The sequence below is a fragment of the Hemitrygon akajei genome, chromosome 4, assembly GCF_048418815.1.
Source record: "Hemitrygon akajei chromosome 4, sHemAka1.3, whole genome shotgun sequence".
Taxonomy (NCBI): domain Eukaryota; kingdom Metazoa; phylum Chordata; class Chondrichthyes; order Myliobatiformes; family Dasyatidae; genus Hemitrygon; species Hemitrygon akajei.
Window position 1 is genome coordinate 181,244,372 of NC_133127.1, and position 15,217 is coordinate 181,259,588.

Genomic DNA, 15,217 nt, shown 5'->3' on the forward strand with positions numbered 1-15,217 from the left:
TGGCATTTGTAATTTTCTCTTCCGATATTTCTCAATGACAAGGAGTCACTTTATATCAGCTTGTATTAATTACCCTACTCCTAATTACTCTAATGACTACATCCGATCACTAGAGCCACTGGAAACAGGATAATAACGTGCAAGCCGATATGAACTGTCAGATCCTTATGACGCAAACAGCTTTTCTCTAATCCGCAAGAAATAAAATACTAACAGAGCAAAACGCCGCTACAGGTTACATCATTGCTAGGCGCGGTTTAGCAGTTTGAGCTAATTAAATTTAAAACCATTTTCCAAAACTTGCAAATTAAACTATCATCAAAAACGTGCGATATATACGTTGATTTATCTGCTCAACATTTTCATTAACACAAATGTTGTTTACGCTACACCCACTTGCTTCATCGCAATCCCCCTGGTGACGGCGCCTGGAACTTCGGCCCTGCTCGGAATTGGCGCAAGATTCTCCCTGGCTTTCTTAAACACACATTCACTCACTTGTCTCACACACACACACACACCGTTCTTTTTTCATTCCTCTGCTCTACCCCTCTCTTTGATCCTACCCCTCCCCTTCCCTTCACATCCTTCCGCCCTCTGTCACCCTTCCCCTACGTCAGTTTCTTCTCGCTCCCTTTACTTTCACTTGCTTCTTTCTCTCCCCCTCCGTATCGTTCCTCTTCTATCCCTTCCCTTCCCCTCCACCCTCCCTGTTCTGTTCTCCGCGCTCTCCCCTGGTTTCCCCCCCTGCAGCCTATACACGTCTTTATCTCACAGGCTAGCGACTGGGCGGGTTTCCAGCTGTCCTTCCCGCCCTCTTTATTCAGATGACGGGCACACATTGGGTGCCAATTGTCCCCTCTCCGTCTCGGGATTTACGGTCAGCTCGCATATATGTGAGCTGACCTGAAGGCATCGCAGAGGGGGCGTCCGTTCTCACGCCGACGGCGAAATGATTAGACCGTGAGCCGCGAGGGGCAACGTAAACAAAAGGCCACTCGGAAAGGAGGCGAGTGAAACACCGACACTGGAGCTGATGAGATGAAGAGGTTCCAGAGCAGGTATCTGATCATCATTGTCGCTTACTCGGTGTTGCTGCTAACCGTCCCTTACTTGCTGGACTGCAACAACTCCAACAGGGCTCCCAGGGAACAATACTTGCTCCGGAATTTCCCCAAGGAGGTGGAAGACCCTCGTTCGACGCAAGGCGGCGACGCGAACAGTTCGACTCCGGGGACAGCGGTCAACAAGAAGCAGCACGTGTACTTGCACGCCACTTGGAGAACGGGGTCCTCGTTCGCGGGAGAGCTCTTCAACCAGCACCCTAGGGTGTTCTATCTGTACGAGCCCATGTGGTTGATGTGGCAGGCTCTGTACCCGGGCGACGCTGAGAGCTTGCAGGGGGCGGTCAGGGACATGCTACGCTCCCTCTTCCAATGCGACTTCTCCGTGCTGAAACTGTACTCGTCGCCCGGCCCCTCGGGCTCGTTGACCACCCGCACCATCTTCGGTTGGAGGAACAACAAAGTCATCTGCTCGGCGCCTTTGTGCAGCGCCTACAAGAAGGAGCGCGTAGAGCTAGTGGACGCCAGTGTGTGCGAGAAACAGTGCGCGCCCCGGGACATCAAGGAGTTGGAGACCGAGTGCAGAAAGTATGATGTGATAGTGATTAAGGACGTAAGAGTCTTGGATGCGGGGATTCTCCTCCCCCTGATGCAGGACCCTTCCCTGAACTTAAAGGTAGTTCAGCTGGTCAGGGATCCCAGGGCAGTGCACAACTCCCGGATGAAATCGAAGCTCTCCCTCGTCAAGGAAAGCATCCAAGTACTACGGAGCAAGAAGAGACAGGGAAAAGATCAACGTGCGATTCCCAGTAGGTCGCAGAGGGCGGACAGCTACGTGTCTAACGCCCTGGAGGTGATTTGTGAGGCCTGGAGCCGAGACCAGGTGCTGGTCAGAAGCTCCCCAGCCTGGATCACTCAGAGGTATCTCACCATTCGCTACGAGGACCTGGTGCTGGAACCAGTGGATGGGTTGAGGACACTCTACACCTTCGCCAGTCTCACGGCCACTCCGTCTACCGAGAAATACGTGTTGAACATGACGCGGGGGATCGGCTACTCTTCCGACAAGCCCTTCCTCATCTCTTCCAGGGACGCCAAGGAAGCCATCAGTGCTTGGAAGAAAAGGCTGAGCTTGGTGCAGATCGAGCAGGTGGAGCAGAAGTGCCAAAAGGCTATGAAATTGCTGGGCTACCAGTTAACGAACGAGCACTACACGTAGACCTACCTCCCGTTTAGGGTTCGGAAGTCAGATTAAGGTAAAAAATCAAAGTACACAACATACAGTCATAATGCAAGTATAGATTGGTGGACTGTGTTAAATTGATCCGCACCATGTTTTTGTGCATCCCTTGAAACATTTTCTGTGAATAAATAGTACTCAAAATTGGGGGTTAGCTTAATACGTGGTCTGTAGTTTTCATTCTGAAAAGGGACAGTTCCAATGAGCGAGGTTGATAGGTTCTAGGTTGGTATGGGTGTCAAAGGTTATGGATAGAAGGTGGGAGAATGGGGTTGAGAGGGGTAATAAATGAGCCATGATGGAATGGTGGATAGACTAGATGGGCCAAATGGCATAATTCTGCTGCTGTATTTTATGGTCTTATGAATGGTTTTGGGCCAAAGCTCTTTCTTCTTCTCCACTGATGCTGCCTGACCTGCTGAGTTCCTCCAGCACTTTTGCGTGTAATGCTGGATTTCCAGCATCTGCAGAATCTCTTGTGTTTAATAGTTTTCATTCTGCTCCTTCCCTGAATGCCATATGCCAATAAATAGAGGCTCTCAGATGTTCACAGTGGTAACCAATGTAATCTAGCATGTCTGGAAATCATTCTGTGCTTTTCAAAGTGCATAGCTTGTATGTTTGATAGAGTACACCCCCACCCCCAAGATCGATGTTAAATCCGATGAAGCTTCTTACTACATCACTTAAAAGGCACCACCTAGAATAATATTTTCCAGGCTCCGCTCTCCCTGCCTCATCACATCCAGTAAGATCCTTGGACATTCTCTCACCAACTGACCTGCTCCTCAATCCAGCCTGACACCCTCCAGAGAGTACCATCAATCCCAGCACTGTCAGTCGTGGTTTTCTGATGTGTCACCTCACCTTTCTGACTGCTGACTGCATCCTGCCTCGATGATTATTCACAATTAGTATCACCAATCCACTCATGCTTCCAAACCTGAATCCCCTAAAACCAAAGCAGAGAAGGGTATCAGGTGCATTGGAAAACAGCTGCCTGCTGGTTCCCCTTCAAATTACAAACCTGATTTGGATTTCTGCACTGATCCTACAATGCCACTAATCATCAAAATGGGAATAACTTCATTCAGCTTCACTTGCCCCATCATTGAAATGTTCCCACAACCAGCTGACTTTCTCGTCAAGGAGTCTTCATCTCACACTCTCGATATGTGTTGATTATTTATTTATCATTATTTCTTCTTTTTCATTTGCACAGTTTGTTGTCTTCTGCACTCTGTTTGAATGCCCTGGTTGGGTGGTCATTCATTGATTCCGTTATACTTATTATTCTGTAGATTTGTTAAGTATGCAAACAAGAAAATGAATTTCAGGGTTGTATATGATGTCATATATGAACTGTGATAATAAATTTATGTAGAACTTTGAAATCTAGTAGTGGTAGTGTGCTCACTCGAGTCGAGTATGATGTTCTGTCGATGGATCTTGAAGTGGCTGCAGAGGCTGCAGGATCCACATATTCTGGGACAGTGTGGGCAAGCATAAGTGGTGGTTGTGGGTAAGGCAGCTGCACTACATGAGAATGACCTGCACTGTGCTGTAAAGAACAAACGACAACTGCGAAAGGAGACCCTGAACAACTGAAAGACCCAACCTCTAATTCTATATGCTAAATTCACCCTTTAACAAAACTGTGGGAGTACCTTCATCCAGAAAGGTAGAGTGGTTCAGGAAAACAATTCACAGCTACCTAAGTAAGGATTGATAATATATCAGTGATGTTGACATCTCATAAATGAACACAAATAAAACTGATTCATACCTGTGTTCTCCATCAAATCTTGGTCTGACCTTTCTACTGACCAGTCGGACCCATTTTTTAAAATATTTTGTCTGATGACTCCAGAAGGTTGACTGAGACCATCAATATTCTTTAACAAATGCACACATGCTCTGTTTTAGAAACATAGAAAACCTACAGCACAATACAGGCCCTTCGGCCCACAAAGTTGTGCTGAACATGTCCCTACCTTAGAAATTACTAGGCTTACCCATAGCCCTTTATTTTTCTAAGCTCCATGTGCCTATCCAAAAGTCTCTTAAAAGACCCTATCATATCCTCCTCACCACCATTGCCAGCAGCCTATTCCATGCACTCACCACTCTTCTGAGTAAAAAAACTTACCCCTGACATCTCCTCTGTACCTACTCCCCAGTACCTTAAACCTGTGTCCTCTTGTGGCAACCATTTCAGCCCTGGGAAAAAGCCTCTGACTATCCATACGATCAATGCTTCTCATCATCTTATACACCTCTATCAGGTCACCTCTCATCCTCTGTCACTCCAAGGAGAAAAGGCCGAGTTCTCATAAGGCATGCTCCCCAATCCAGGAAACATCCTTGTAAATCTCCTCTGCACCCTTTCTATGGCTTCCACATCCTTCCTGTAGTGAGGCGACAAGAACTGAGCACAGTACTCCCAAGTGGGATCTGACCAGGGTCCTATATAGCTGCAACATTACCTCTCAGCTCCTTTTGCCTCTGGGTCAGAAGGGTGTGGGCATAGACTTGCTTTTGCCTTCCTATTTACCTGTTTTTATAGATGAAATTCCTCAGGCCGTAAAAGAGCTGGGCATTCACTTTGCAATCTTTGCACTTTTTGACATTTAAGAAAAACTTGGACAGGTATATGGATGAGAGGGGTTTGGAGGGATATGGCCCAGGTGCAGATCAGTGGGACTAGGCAGAAAAATGGTTTGGCACAGCCAAGAAGGGCCAAAAGGCCTGTTTCTGTGCTGTATTGTTCTATGGTTCTAATCCAGTAAATCATTCAGTTCTCAACTAATACTTAAACAGATTCTCTTGAAAAGTCATCTATCTACCTGATGTCCTATTTTATCCTCTACAAAGCCTGCCTGGCCAGCGGGGTATTTCTAACACTTTTTGGTTTTATTTGAAATTTTCAGTATCTAAAGCTTCTTTGTTTCCCATTTACCAAACCATCTGAACAAGTCATTGCTACTTTTGGGAACCTGTACACATATTATGAGCTGTTGAATTGAGTGTCAAAGACAAATCATATTTTAGGAGGCAATATACATAGAACGTTGAAGGAACTCAGCACATTAGGCACCATCTGTGGAAATGAATAGTAGTAGAGGTTTTGGGCTAAGACCCTTCTTCAGGATTGGAAATGAAGGGGGAAGACGCCAGAATAAATAAGTGGCTGGAGAGGAAAGAGGTTAGCAGGAAGGTGATAGGTGAAACCAGGTGGGTAGGAAAGGTAAGGGGCTGGAAAGGAAGAAATCGGGTAGGAGAAAGGGAAGGAGGAGGGAACCCAGGGGGAAGTAATGTGCAGGGAGAAGAGGTAAAAGGTCAGAGTGGGGAATAGAGGAAGGGGGTGGGCATGAAATTTGTTTACTGGAAGGAGGAATCGATATTCGTGCCATTAGATTGGAGGCTCTGCAGACAGAATGTATGGTGTTGCTCCTCCACTCTGAGGGTGGCCTCATCTTGTCACGGCAGGAGGCCATGGGCCAACATGGCAGAACGGGAATAGGAATTAAAATATTTGGCCACTGGGAAGTCCCCCTTGCGGCAGATGGAGCAGAGGTGCTCGACGAAGTGGTCCCCCCCCCCCCCCCCCCCCCCCCCCCCAATTTACGATGGGTCTCGCCAGTGTAGAGGAGGCCACATCAGGAGCACTAGGCACAATAGATGACTCCAGCAGATTCTCTGCTGAAGTGTTGCCTCACTTGGAAGGACTGCCTGGGGCCCTGAATGGAGATTTGTGGGCAGGTGTAGCACTTCAGCCACTTACAGGGATAAGTGTCAGGAGGGAGATTAGTGGAGAGGGACAAAATGGACAAGGAAATGAATCGTGGAGGGATTGATCCCTGCGGAAAGCGGAGAGGTGGAAGTATAAATATCTCAATCAAGGAAAACAGGGAGATCCATGATCCCAATCAACATCCTAAAAAAGGTTACCTGGATATTTAAAAAAACACGAAATGCTGGCAGAACTCAGCAGGCCAGACAGCATCTATGGGAGGAGGTAATAACGACGTTTCAGGCCGAAACCCTTCATCAGGAGCGAAGTAACATGGGATGGTCGAGGGGGGATAAGAAGTGGGGGGGAGGGATAAAGTAGAGAGCTGGGAAGTGATAGGCTGGAGGGAAATGGGCTCGGGGGAAGGTGGAGAATTATGGGAAATAAAAGAGAAAGAAAGGTAGGGCTGGGGGGAGAGATTATAGTGAGGGGGGAAAGAGAGAGAAAGAGAACCAGACTAAAATAATAGATAGGGATGGGGGGTAAGGGTGGGGGGCAGGGGTATCAACGGAGGTCAGTGAGTTGGATGTTCATGCCGGCAGGAAGGAGGCTACCTAGGCGGGAGATAAGGTATTGCTCCATCGACCTGCATGTGGCCTCATCTTGACGGTAGAGGAGGCCATGGACAGACATGTCGGATTGGGAGTGGTCTGTGGAATTGAAGTGTGTGGCCACAGGGAGATCCCACCACTGCTGGAGGACTGAGCGCCGGTGTTCGGCGAAACGGTCTCCCAGTCTGCGGCGGGTCTCCCCAATGTATAAATGGCCACATCGGGAGCACCGGATACAGTATATCACCCCAGTTGACTCGCAGGTGAAGTGGTGCCTCACCTGAAAGGACTGTCTGGGGCCTGGGATGGTGGTGAGGGAAGAAGTGTGGGGACAGGTGTAGCACTTCTTCCATTTGCAGGGATGAGTGCCCGGAGGGAGGTCCGTGGGGAGGGGATGGGGGGGATGAATGGACAAGGGATTCATGTAGGGAGCAATCCCGGCGGAAAGCCGAGAGTGGGGGGGAGGGGAAGATGTGGCTGGTGGTGGGATCACGTAGGAGGGTGGCAGAAGTTATGGAGGATTATGCGTTGGATCTGTAGGCTGGTAGGGTGATAGGTGAGGACCGGGGGACTCTACCCCTGGTGGGCTGGCGGGGGGATGGGGTGAGGGCAGAGGTGCGTGAAATACGGGAGACGCGATGGAGGGCAGAGTTGATAGTGGAGGAAGGGAAGCCCCTTTCTTTAAAAAAGGAAGACATCTCCTTTGTCCTAGAATGAAAGGCCTCATCCTGAGAGCAGATGCGGCGGAGGCGGAGGAATTGAGAGAAAGGGATAGCATTTTTGCAGGAGATAGGGTGGGAGGAGGAATAGTCTAAGTAGCTGTGGGAGTCTGTAGGTTTGTAGTAGACGTCGGTGGATAGGCTGTCTCCAGAGATAGAAACAGAAAGATCTAGAAAGGGGAGGGAGGTGTCGGAAATAGACCAGGTGAATTTGAGGGCAGGGTGAAAGTTGGAGGCGAAGTTAACAAAGTCGACGAGCTCAGCATGCGTGCAGGAAGCAGCACCGATGCAGTCGTCGATATAACGCAAGAAAAGAGGAGGACAGATACCGGTGTAGGCTTGGAACATAGATTGCTCCACATGGCCGACAAAAAGGCAGGCGTAGCTAGGACCCATGCGGGTGCCCATGGTTACACCTTTCGTTTGGAGGAAGTGGGAGGAGCCAAAGGAGAAATTGTTAAGGGTGAGGACTAATTCCGCGAGGCGGAGAAGAGTGGTGGTAGAAGGTGACTGGCTGGGTCTGGAATCCAGGAAGAAACGGAGAGCTTGGAGACCTTCCTGGTGGGGGATAGAGGTATACAGGGACTGGACGTCCATGGCGAAAATGAGGCGGTGGGGGCCAGGGAACTTGAAATCTTTGAAGAGATGTAAAGCATGGGGAGTATCAGGGACATAGGTGAGAAGGGATTGAACAAAGGGAGATAAAACAGAGTCGAGATAGGCAGAAATGAGTTCAGTGGGACAGGAGCAAGCAGAGACAATGGGTCTACCTCCAGCCTATCACTTTCCAGCTCTCTACTTTATCCCTCCCCCCACTTCTTATCCCCCCCTCGACCATCCCATGTTACTTCGCTCCTGATGAAGGGTTTCGGCCCGAAACGTCGTTATTACCTCCTCCCATAGATGCTGTCTGGCCTGCTGAGTTCTGCCAGCATTTCGTGTTTTTTTATTTATTTCCAGCATCTGCAGATTCACTCGTGTTACCTGTATATTTGCCTGGTTGACATTTCTGTGACTTTCAAAAATTGACATTCATGTTTATCCACATTCACTGCTGTGCTATAGAATTGCTGAGTAATGGGAATTTGCAAAATATAGGCCATTTGATTTAATCATGTGAATGCTTGCCAGAAAAGAACCACTGAGACTAACCTCACTTTCCGGCTCATAGTATGTAAACCGCATGAGTAGTAGCACATTAAGGGCTCATAGAGTCAGAATACTATAGCACAGAAGAAGGCCCTTTGGCCTATCTAGTCCACACCAAACTATTAATCTGCCTAGCTCCATCAACCTGCCCTTTATATGCCTCCCATCCATGTACATGTCCAAATTTCTCTTATACTGAAATCAAACCCACAACCACCACTTCCCCTGGCAGCTCGTTGCAGGAACTCTCCCTGTAAGCAAAGATCCCCCTCTTGTTCCCCTAAACATTTTACTATTCACCCTTAACCCATGACATCTAGTTCTAGTCTTGCCCAACTTCAGTGACAAAAAGCCTGCTTGCGTTTATCCTGTAACCCAGGTACCGGTTTAGCCTCAACCACCCAGTTTGCAGTAATCTCTAAATGACTTCCTGAAACCTATTTGTTAAGAGGAAATACCGTAGGTCTTTTCTGTTCATCCTGCTAAGCCTCTCTTTGTTTATGCACCTCTGTTACATTTTCTTGCTGTTACTAAGAAAATGACACGTCTAAGTCAATCTTCCCTTGTAACTAAAGTTCTTCATTCCAGACAATATTTTTACAAATCTTGGAATCCTCCCCTTAAGAGATAGGAGCAGAATTAGGCCATTCAGCCCTTTGAGTCAGCTCTGCCATTTCAACATGACTGATCCATTTTCACTCTCAACCCCATTCGCCTGCCTTCTCCTCATAACCTCCATGCCCTGACTAATCAAGAACCTATCAGCCTTCCCCATAAATACACCCAATCACCTGGCCTCCACAGCTGCTGTGGCATTGAGTTCCACAGACTCACCAAACTCTGGCTAAAGAAATTCCTCCTCTCGGTTTTAAATGTGTGTCCCTCTATTCTGAGGCTGTCCCTTCTGGTCCTAGACTCTCCCACTATAGGAAACATTCTCACCACATCCACCCTATCTAGGCCTTTCAACATTACATCCTTACTTTCACATTCTAGTCCTCTTGAAATGACTCCTAATGTTGCATTTGCTTTCCTCACTGCCAATTCAACTTGCAAGCTAACCTTTAGGGAATCCTACATGAGGAGTCCAAAGTCCCTTTGCACTTTTTGAATTTTCACCCCGTTTAGATAATAGTCCATGCTTTTATTCCTTCAACCAAAGTGCGTGGCCATACACTTCCCAATATTCAATCTGCCACTTCTTTGCCATTCTTCTAATCTGTCAAGTTGTTCTGCAGACTCCTTGCTTCCTCAACACTACCTGCCCCTCCACCTATCTTCATATCATCTGCAGACTTGGCCTCAAAGCCATCAATCCCATCATCCGAATCATTGACATATAATGTAAAGAGAATTGGTCCAAGAACAAACTTCTGTGGAACACCACTAGTCACCAACAGCCAATCAGAATAGGCTCCCTTTATTCCCACTGTTTGTCTCCTTCCAATCAGCCAATGCTCTATCCATGTTAGTATCTTTCCTGTAATACCATGGGTTCTAATTTGTTTAACAGGCTCATATGCAGCATGTTATCAAAGGCCTTCTGAAAGTCCAACTACTCAACATTCACCAATTCTCCTTTGTTTATCCTGCTTGTTACTTCCTCAAAGAATTCCAATAGATTAGTCAGGCAAGCTTTTCCTTTAAGGAAAACCATGCCTACTTTGGCTTATTACTGTAGATCATGTGCCTCCAAATGCCCTGAGACCTCATCCTTAATAGTCAACTCGGACACCCCAATGCATCTTTCCTGTGGTGACCTTACCTATCATGATTTGTTGCAGCCTTAATAGGTTTTTATACAATCCAAAATAGGTTTTTGTACAACTCTTCAGGCCAAGTATTCTTATATTGTGTACTTTAATGTAGGTATGGGGTAAAAAATTTACATCTTGCAGAAGAGACCAAGCTTGGGGTACTGCAAGCAGGGAAAAGGACAATAAGAAGCTGCCTGAGGCATTGATAGGCTGGCAGAGTGGAGAGATAAATGATAGATGAATTTGAATACAGAAAAATGTGGAGTATTTTGGCAGCAAGAACTTGGAGGGGAAACAGATGCCAAATGGAGCAGATTTAATGTGCTTTCTTTTGTTTTCCAAACAGCCCCTCATCTCCCTCTTGAGTTTGCTGTAAATTCTCATTAGCAGAATTTATTATCAGTTCTGTCCTCAACATTAACAAAATCATGACAACCATTTTGTCAAATATTCACTTTTCTTTGAATTTGGAAACAAATGAAAATTCAGGTTTTCCCATTCTTGAGCTATTTGAGTAAATTGATCTCTATTAATTTCACACTAAAGTTCTAGAAGATTAAAATATCCCATAATTACAGTTGAGGTTTGTTTGCTATCGCTTATGTCAGTAGATTCACTGTTTTTTTTTGTGATGGCCGCTTGTAAAGCCTAAATTTCACCTGTTTTCTGTCTTTCAGATTCGCCCAAGCAAATTTGGGACAGCACTCAGTTCCAAGCTCACAGAAACAGATAAACTGACTCTCGTAACTGGCACCATCCACTTGCTCTCTCTTCTTTTCCACCTTCCTGGAATTATGCACGGTGTTGCAAGAACTAATGAAAATGTTGCAGCAGAACATTTGAATTCTGAAATAGTAATTGATTGGACACCAGAGAAGAGGTTTTTTATTTTGTTAAATGTAACAGGGCACACAGTTAAAGGGAGTATGGTTACACTCAGAGTTAGTTGGTGAGTAGAAAGTAAATCGGTTTCCTGAAAAGAAGGATGAGATGCATGTTGTTCCACAAGACTGCATTGGGGTTCATCTCATTTTAATTTTCATGTTCACCAAGTTATTTGGATTTGCAAATTGGAAGGTTTAACTAGGAGAGATTGTTACAAGTTTATGAAATATTCAATAGACATGCTTTTGTATGATTAATTACAGGTGAAGTTTTGCAATTTGCAAAAATGTTTTTTGACTGAAAAACTAGGGAAGAGAAATTCATTTTAAATTGTAAGATTTTATGTGGAATAGAAGTTGCCATCTTGGTTGATAAAAGTAGCACTACAAACAGATATAATATTATTAAGAGATAAATTATAATTGGCTTCCAATCTGGAAGCATAGAATATGAATACAAGGTGTAAGGTTGAATCTACATACAACCAAAAGTTCAAAGTAAATTTATTATCAAAGTATGTACATCATATACGGCCTTGGGATTCATCTTCTTGCAAGCAGCCACAAAACAAAGAAACACAATAGAATCCACAAAAACCCCAGAAAACCAAGAACTGACAAACATCCAATGTGAGAAAAAACAAATCGTGCAAACATTAAAAAAAGTAAAGAAGTAATGCATAGAACATGAGCTGCAAAGTCCCCTGAAAATGAGTCCACAGCCACCATAATTGAGCTGAGGCTGGAAGACTGTTCGCAGTTTTGTGTATTCAATTATAATCAACATATCTGGGCTGTGTATAAAGAGAAAACGGATTATGAGGTTAAATTTTACTAGATCTTTGAAGAGAAATTTAGGGTTAAATGGTGCATTGCAATTCTCAGATTACTAGACCACAAACACATAGTTGATGAGAGTTGTGAACGGATTTGGAAAATTAGGCTTTTAACCAGAGCTGAGGATTCGGTTTGAAGTAATTAAGAAGCACTATTATTATGTTTCCAAAGTAACTAATGACAGCCAGAAATGTGTTTAAGGAAGTAACAAAAGTTGAATAGAAAGGATGTTACTATCGAAATGGAGTCAAGTTAGTAAAAGGGGAAGTACAACGAGATCTAGGTGCTCTTGTACATCAGTCAATGAAAGCAAGCATGCAGGTACAGCAGGCAGTGAAGAAAGCTAATGGCATGCTGGCCTTTATAACAAGAGGAATTGAGTATAGGAGTAAAGAGGTCCTTCTGCAGCTGTACAGGGCCCTGGTGAGACCCCATCTGGAGTATTGTGTGCAGTTTTGGTCTCCAAATTTGAGGAAGGATATTCTTGCTATTGAGGGAGTGCAGCATAGGTTCACAAGGTTAATTCCCGGAATGGCAGGACTGTCATATGTTGAAAGATTGGAGCGACTGGGCTTGTATACACTGGAATTTAGAAGGATGAGAGGGGATCTGATTGAGACATATAAGATTATTAAGGGATTGGACACGCTGGAGGCAGGAAGCATGTTCCCGCTGATGGGTGAGTCCAGAACTAGAGGCCACAGTTTAAGAATAAGGGGTAGGCCATTTAGAACAGAGATGCGGAAAAACTTTTTCACCCAGAGAGTGGTGGATATGTGGAATGCTCTGCCCCAGAAGGCAGTGGAGGTCAAGTCTCTGGATGCATTCAAGAGAGAGTTAGATAGAGCTCTTATAGATAGCGGGGTCAAGGGATATGGGGAGAGGGCAGGAACGGGGTACTGATTGTGGATGATCAGCCATGATCACAGTGAATGGCGGTGCTGGCTAGAAGGGCTGAATGGCCTACTCCTGCACCTATTGTCTATTGTTTGGGGAAGAGTCCTCCAACAGTAAAGGCTGAACGCAATCTTTAACATTTTTCTTAAAAAAGGGTTTTTGAATGAGAACATACATTTTAAAAAGGAAATAAAAGAAAGAGATTGGACAGGTGAAGTTAGATGGGATTGAGAAGGGATTACAAGGTGGAAATGGCTAAAACAAAGGGACATGATTTTAAGATGATTGGAGGAAAGTATGAGGGAGGTGTCAGAGGTAAGCTTCCACAGAAGAGTGTGGGTGTGTGGAACAAGCAGGTGCATTAGAACATTTAAGGAACATTTAGATGGATGTTAGAAAAGTGGAAGGCTATGTAGGACGGAAGGGTTGATTGATCTTAGAGTAGGTTCAAAAGTCAGCACAACATTGTGGGCTGAATGGCCTGTACTGTGCTGTAATGTTTTATGTACTATGCAGACAATCACAATGAAGATACAATGAGCTGAATTTCTCTGCTGGGATATTTTTCCATCTACCCAAGCAGTGGTTGGGATCAGCTGAGTCAGAGTGAACTGGGGATTGAATCTGACGTACAGTTCTACAGGTGTCCACATTCTTTGAGCACTTCACTCCATATGGCCCCTGATTCTCAATGGAAAAGTATAAAAAAATCTGTGGAGTTTGTTGCCACAAAGTTATTGGGTGTATTTAAACAACACACACAAAATGCTGGTGGAACACAGCAGGCCAGGCAGCATCTATATGGAGAAGCGCTCTCGACGTTTTGGGCCGAAACGTCGACAGTGCTTCTCCTATAGATGCTGCCTGGCCTGCTGTGTTCCACCAGCATTTTGTGTGTGTTGTTTGAATTTCCAGCATCTGCAGATTTCCTCGTGTTGGGTGTATTTAAAGCCGAGATAGATGGGTTCTCACCTGCTTATCACTTCCCCCTCGTGCCCCTCCTCCCCTTTCTCCTGTGGTCCATTCTCATCTCCTATCAGGTTCCTTCTTCTCGAGCCCATTACCTTTCTTACCCACCTGGCTTCACCTTTCACCTTCTGGCTATCCTCCTTCCCCTCCCCCCACCTTTTTATTCTGGAGTTACCATCATTCACATATGTCGTGAAATTTGATTTTTTTGCCGCAGCATTGCAGTACAATACTTAAAATTACTACTGTACTGTGAAAAAGTCTTAGGCACATACACATAGCTAGGGTGCCTACCACTTTTGCACAGTACTATCGATCATTCAGCCCATCTAGTTTGCTCCGCCATTCATTATTCCTCTCAACCTCATTCTCCCTCCTTCTCCCCATAACCTTTGATGCCCTTACTAAACACGAACCTATCAATCTCCGCTTTAAGTATACCCCGTAATATCAGTGATGATAATCTTGATTTTGATACAATGTAGGTTATAGGAAACTTGCTCGTGGCAGAGGGCGTTGTTTTAAGAGACTGAAAAGGGTGGTTGGAATCTGCAACATGTTTGCTGAGTGGCCAGTGGAGGCAAGAGATTCACAACATTTGAGAATTAACAACATCAGGACCAAACTGTGTAGAAGGCTGCAAAATACGATTAGTGTACAGAGGTATGACAGGCTGGGCCAAAAGGCCTACTTCTGTGTTATGCCTTCTTTACTCTTTGAAGGAATCTCACCAACCAGACTGACTAAGTTACTGCACTTGCATTTAATGGGTTGAACAGCTGATTCGAGAATGAGCTCACATTCCATCATAGTGACAGGAATTTAAATTAATTAGATATCCCTGGAATTGAAAGAAGTTCATAGTAGAAAATATAGAAAGCAATAAGATTGTGGTAAAGTTCATTTGTTTTTGCCCATTGCTCCTATATATGTAACTCCATAGCAATCTATATACCTGACTCAACCACTGCCTCATTTTAGGGAATTAGTCCATAAAACCACAACACATGGGAACAGAACCAGCCCACCGAGTCCACCACACCACTCCACCATGGTCAATCCACCACCCTTCTCAACCCCACTCTCCCGTCCCTGCCCATGACCCTCGACATCCTTACCTAACAACTTCTGCTTTAAATATGCCTGGTGACACGGCCTCCTCAGCCATGTGTGGCGATGAACTCCACAGATTCACCATCCTGTGGCTAACAAAATCCCTCCTCATTTCTGATTTAAATTCTTCAATTCTGAGGCTGTGCCCTCAAGTCATGCACACTCCCGCTATAGGGACCATTCTCTCCACGTCCACTCTAGGCTTTCAATATTTGAAAAGCACCTCCCCCCCACCCCCCCCATT

At 45.4% G+C, this 15,217-nt stretch overlaps 1 protein-coding gene across 1 annotated transcript; it reads left to right on the plus strand.

Annotated features, from left to right (window-relative positions):
* The first annotated feature begins 432 nt into the window (after positions 1–432).
* On the plus strand, positions 433–11,684 carry chst7 (carbohydrate (N-acetylglucosamine 6-O) sulfotransferase 7). The gene is made up of 2 exons (XM_073044144.1): positions 433–2,320; positions 10,951–11,684. The coding sequence occupies exon 1, from the start codon at positions 1,042–1,044 to the stop codon at positions 2,281–2,283; it is 1,242 nt and encodes a 413-aa protein (XP_072900245.1). The 5' UTR covers positions 433–1,041; the 3' UTR covers positions 2,284–2,320; positions 10,951–11,684.
* The last annotated feature ends 3,533 nt before the right edge of the window (positions 11,685–15,217 follow it).